Here is a 4,061-nt window from a genome sequence, read left to right as displayed (position 1 = left end):
AAGCCCTGGCCGGGTTGATTTAGTTGGGATTGGTCCTGCCTAGAGCAGGGGCTTGGACTTGACCTTCTGCGGTCTCTTCCAGCTCTATGGGTCTATGACTCTATGATTCTAAATCTGGGGCAGGAGGGAGTTGCCAGAGCTTTTCCCCACTACCAGAGTACGTCTCCGGTGGCTGCCTGGGGGTTGTGGAAACTCCACCCCTGGAGATAGGTGAGAGCAGGTTAGGCAGACACCTGTCAGGGATGGTCTAGACGGTGCTTGGTCCTTGGCCAGGAGCGGCAGTGAAGGAGCTGTTCCAGCACTTGCAGCTGAGTGGTTCAAGCAGGGCGTTTGGGGCTACTCCCCGCCTGCTGTCGCCAATGTCTCTTGTCTTGGCAGATGGGCTTCAGGACGAGTCCAGCGATGGAAAACCAAACCAGCCAGTCGGAGTTCATCTTCCTGGGCTTTCCCGGCACCGGGAATTTCCAGACCTACCTGGTTGTCCTGTTTTCCCTGATCTACGTTCTGACCATCCTCGGAAACATCTCTATCATCATCTTGGTGAGGATCCAACCCCGGCTCCACAGCCCCATGTACTTCTTCCTTTGCAACCTCTCCTTCCTGGAGATCTGGTACACCACTGTGGGCGTCCCTAAGACCATCGCGATCTTCATGGGCAAGAGCAGAACCATCTCCTTCTCTAGCTGCATCCTGCAGATGTACTTCATGTTCTCCTTGGGCTGCACCGAGCAAATCCTTTTATCTGCCATGGCCTACGACCGCTATCTGGCCATCTGCTACCCGCTGCGCTACAGCACCCTCATGAACACCAGCCTGTCCGCTCTGCTGGCCGGGGGGTCCTGGCTCTCTGGTTTCCTGCTTCTTTCTATCCCGGCATCTTTGCTAGCACAGTTGTCCTTCTGTGGCTCCAATGTCATCAACCATTTCTTCTGCAGCATTGATTCCCTGGTTATCCTCTCCTGCACCGACACCTCTGTCATCGAGACGACAACTTTCATCATCGCCATCATCGTCATCCTGGGCTCCTGCTCCATCACCCTGGTCTCCTACGTTTACATCATCTCCACCATCCTGAGGATCCCCTCGGCCCAAGGCCGCCAAAGGGCCTTTTCCACCTGCTCGGCCCACCTCACGGTCGTGATCATCTGGTACAGCTCCACCATCTTCCTCTACGTCCGGCCTTCCAAGGAGAACTTCGTGGAGATGAACAAGGTCGTCAGCATTTTCAACACTGTGGTGACACCGCTGTTAAACCCCTTCATTTACACGCTGAGAAATAAAGAGGTGAAGGAGGCTCTGTGGAAGACATTCCGCCGGATGTGACTTTTCAGTGGCAGAGATCTTCCTGGTCTGATTTTCAGCCTGGGATCCTCTTGCCTCTGCCTCTGAAAGTCTAAGAGGCACCTAAACATTGACATAAAATTAAAAACCTGCCTTCTAAGTCCCTACATTTTATCCAAAGTCTATGGGATGGAAGATGTTAAGGGCCAGGGTTGCTGAGGTGCCTAATGAAGGAGATACGTGCCCAGAGGGATTTTCAAAAGCACTGCAGAAGTTTACCTACCAAAATCCTGTACGTTTCAATGGGAGTGAGGCCTCCAGCTTGCTTTGGTTGTTTGAGTTTTTCCACGCAGCTCATATCTGCACCTTTAAGAAGTGACGTTGTTTTCAACAGCTGGCCCTGAGACACTATCTAGCCGTCTCCTCCAGAGCCCATTGGACTCAATAAATGAACATTTTGCAATTGAACTAAATGGGCTTTTATTCAGTGCCTACATAGATGCTGGCTTTAGCAATGCAATTTAGGCCCCCATCTTGATGTTATTACTGATGTGCTGCCTTTCACTAATTTGAGCAGTCCAGCTGACTTCAGCAGGACTATTCACTCTAAGGCCGATAAGCTTGTGCACAAAACATCTGCAGGATCAAGGTCTCAGAAAACTGTGGGTGCTGCTGCAAAGCTTAAATTTGTATTAACCCCAGTTTTTATTGCCAGTGATGTATGATTGCTTGGGTGAGTCACATGATGTCTAGTCCCTGATTCAATAGCTGAACTAAACAACAGAATGAAAAACAGAGAATCATGAACAAATTTGGCAATTTTTTTTCAATTAGTGATGAATTTCAAAATTTCAAACTTTCCACTTTTAAGGATGCTAAGGTTTTAGGTTTGTTGCTCTAGATTTCAGTAAGTGGATGAACAAAGTCAGTAATGGTTTTTATATATAAAGTTTTCCATGAAAATGTTGTCTAAACCAAAGAGAATATTTTCATTGAAAAAGAGAAAAAATTTCAAAATCAGCAGTTCCTCATAAAAATTGTCATTTTAAAAAATATTTTTTCAAACAAAAATATCCCTTTTTCCTTTTTGTAAATAATGGACCAGCTGTCGTGATGAATAATAAATATCATTCTTACTGGTTAACCCACGAATACTCATGTTTTCTGGGCAGAGGTACCTAAAAAAACCTGACAATATTTGAATGAACAAAAACTTGTTTGTAGGTGAAAAGTGATAAGCCACAGTATTAAGAGTCCGATTAAACAGGCATTTTGATTTAGAATCTATGGTCATAACCATAATCTGGGGCATTTGTTGGTCTGGGCTCATTCATAAGCACAGAAGAGCATAAGAACAGGCAGACTGGATCCGACCAAGATCCTTCCAGCCCAGTGTCCTGTCTGCTCACTGGCAAAAGCCAGGTGCCCCAGGGGGAGTGAATAGAACAGGTAACCATCAAGTGATCCCTCTCCTGTCACCCATTCCTAGCCTCTGACAAACACTCCTACCCATCCTGGCTAATAGCCATTGATGGAACTAACCTGCATGAATTTAGCTAGTTCTTTTTTGAATCCTGTTAAAGTCGTGGCCTTCACAACATCCTCTGGCAAGGAGTTCCACAGGTTGACTGTGTGCTGCATGATGAAAAACTTCTTTTTACAGTAAACTTCCAATAATACAGCACCTTTAGGACCCAAGACTATCAGAAGGGGGAGCTATGAGGAGTCTGGGGTGGGATGAGAGGGAAATGCCACCCCAGACCCCTCATAGCCCCCCCTTCCAATAGTTCAGCTCTGTCCCAGGTGTCCCCGATTCAGCTGCTGTTGGTCAGTTTCAGCAGCTGCTAAATTTCAGATGCCTGCAGCAGAGCAGCTGGGGTTGGTTCAGTAGCACCACCCCTCGGCGCTGTGAGACCAACCCGGCAGCACCCCAGCTGCTCTTGGGGATGCCTGGGGCAGAACAGCTGGGGGTGCTGCCGGGTTGGTCCCACAGCGCTGCCCCTGAGCGCTGGGGGACCAACCTGGCAGATTCCCTTCTGACTTGCAAATGGGCCAGTGTAGACAGCTCAGATTTGTTTTCCGCAAAAAAGCCCCAATCACGAAAATGGCGATCGGGGCTTTTTTGCGGAAAAGCGCGTCTAGATTGGCACGGATACTTGTCTGCAAAAAGTGCTTTTGCGGAAAAGCGTCTGTGCCAATCTAGACGCTCTGTTCCGAAAATGCTTTTAACGGAAAACTTTTCCGTTAAAAGCATTTCTGGAAAATCATGCCAGTCTAGACGCAGCCAGAGAGTGCTGAAGTTTCCAGGGCCAAGTCACATCCTCAGTAAAAAGGGAACCCCCCCCCCCCCCCACTCTGGACAGGTATTGTAGGTGGCAGCAAAGAGGGTAACAGCTCTCCTGTTGGGTAGAGGAGCGTTGCGAGTGCTGAAGAGGCTCTAGTATCAGGCCAGGAGGTGTTTGGGAGCTAGCTGGAGCTGGTAAGCTGGCAATGCCTCTCACATCCTTTTCACTGTTTGTGTCAATGGGCCAGATTCTGAGCTGGAGTAGATTAGTCAAAGCTCCATTGGATGCAGTCAGCCAGGACCCATATAACAGATGATCCAAGTGTTTGCAGGATTGGGCCCCTATCTTGAACGCTTAAAAGAAAGGCAAACAGCCTTAACTCTCAAAGCACCCCCCGACTGGCACTTACATATCTCCCATGACAGCAATAATAACAGTGTCTCTCTTTTACACCACACTTACTTGCCCCTGTAACTGCAAAAGTTCTGTACCCTG

At 48.3% G+C, this 4,061-nt stretch overlaps 1 protein-coding gene across 1 annotated transcript; it reads left to right on the top strand.

The window, feature by feature from the left end:
• Positions 1 to 399: 399 nt before the first annotated feature.
• LOC102444781 (olfactory receptor 6F1-like) lies at positions 400 to 1,323 on the top strand. Its single transcript, XM_006111318.2, has one exon. The coding sequence runs from the start codon at positions 403 to 405 to the stop codon at positions 1,321 to 1,323; it is 921 nt and encodes a 306-aa protein (XP_006111380.2). The 5' UTR covers positions 400 to 402.
• The last annotated feature ends 2,738 nt before the right edge of the window (positions 1,324 to 4,061 follow it).

Source organism: Pelodiscus sinensis, chromosome 30, assembly GCF_049634645.1.
Source record: "Pelodiscus sinensis isolate JC-2024 chromosome 30, ASM4963464v1, whole genome shotgun sequence".
NCBI classification, from domain to species: Eukaryota; Metazoa; Chordata; order Testudines; family Trionychidae; genus Pelodiscus; species Pelodiscus sinensis.
This window is presented reverse-complemented; position numbering and strand designations above follow the sequence as displayed.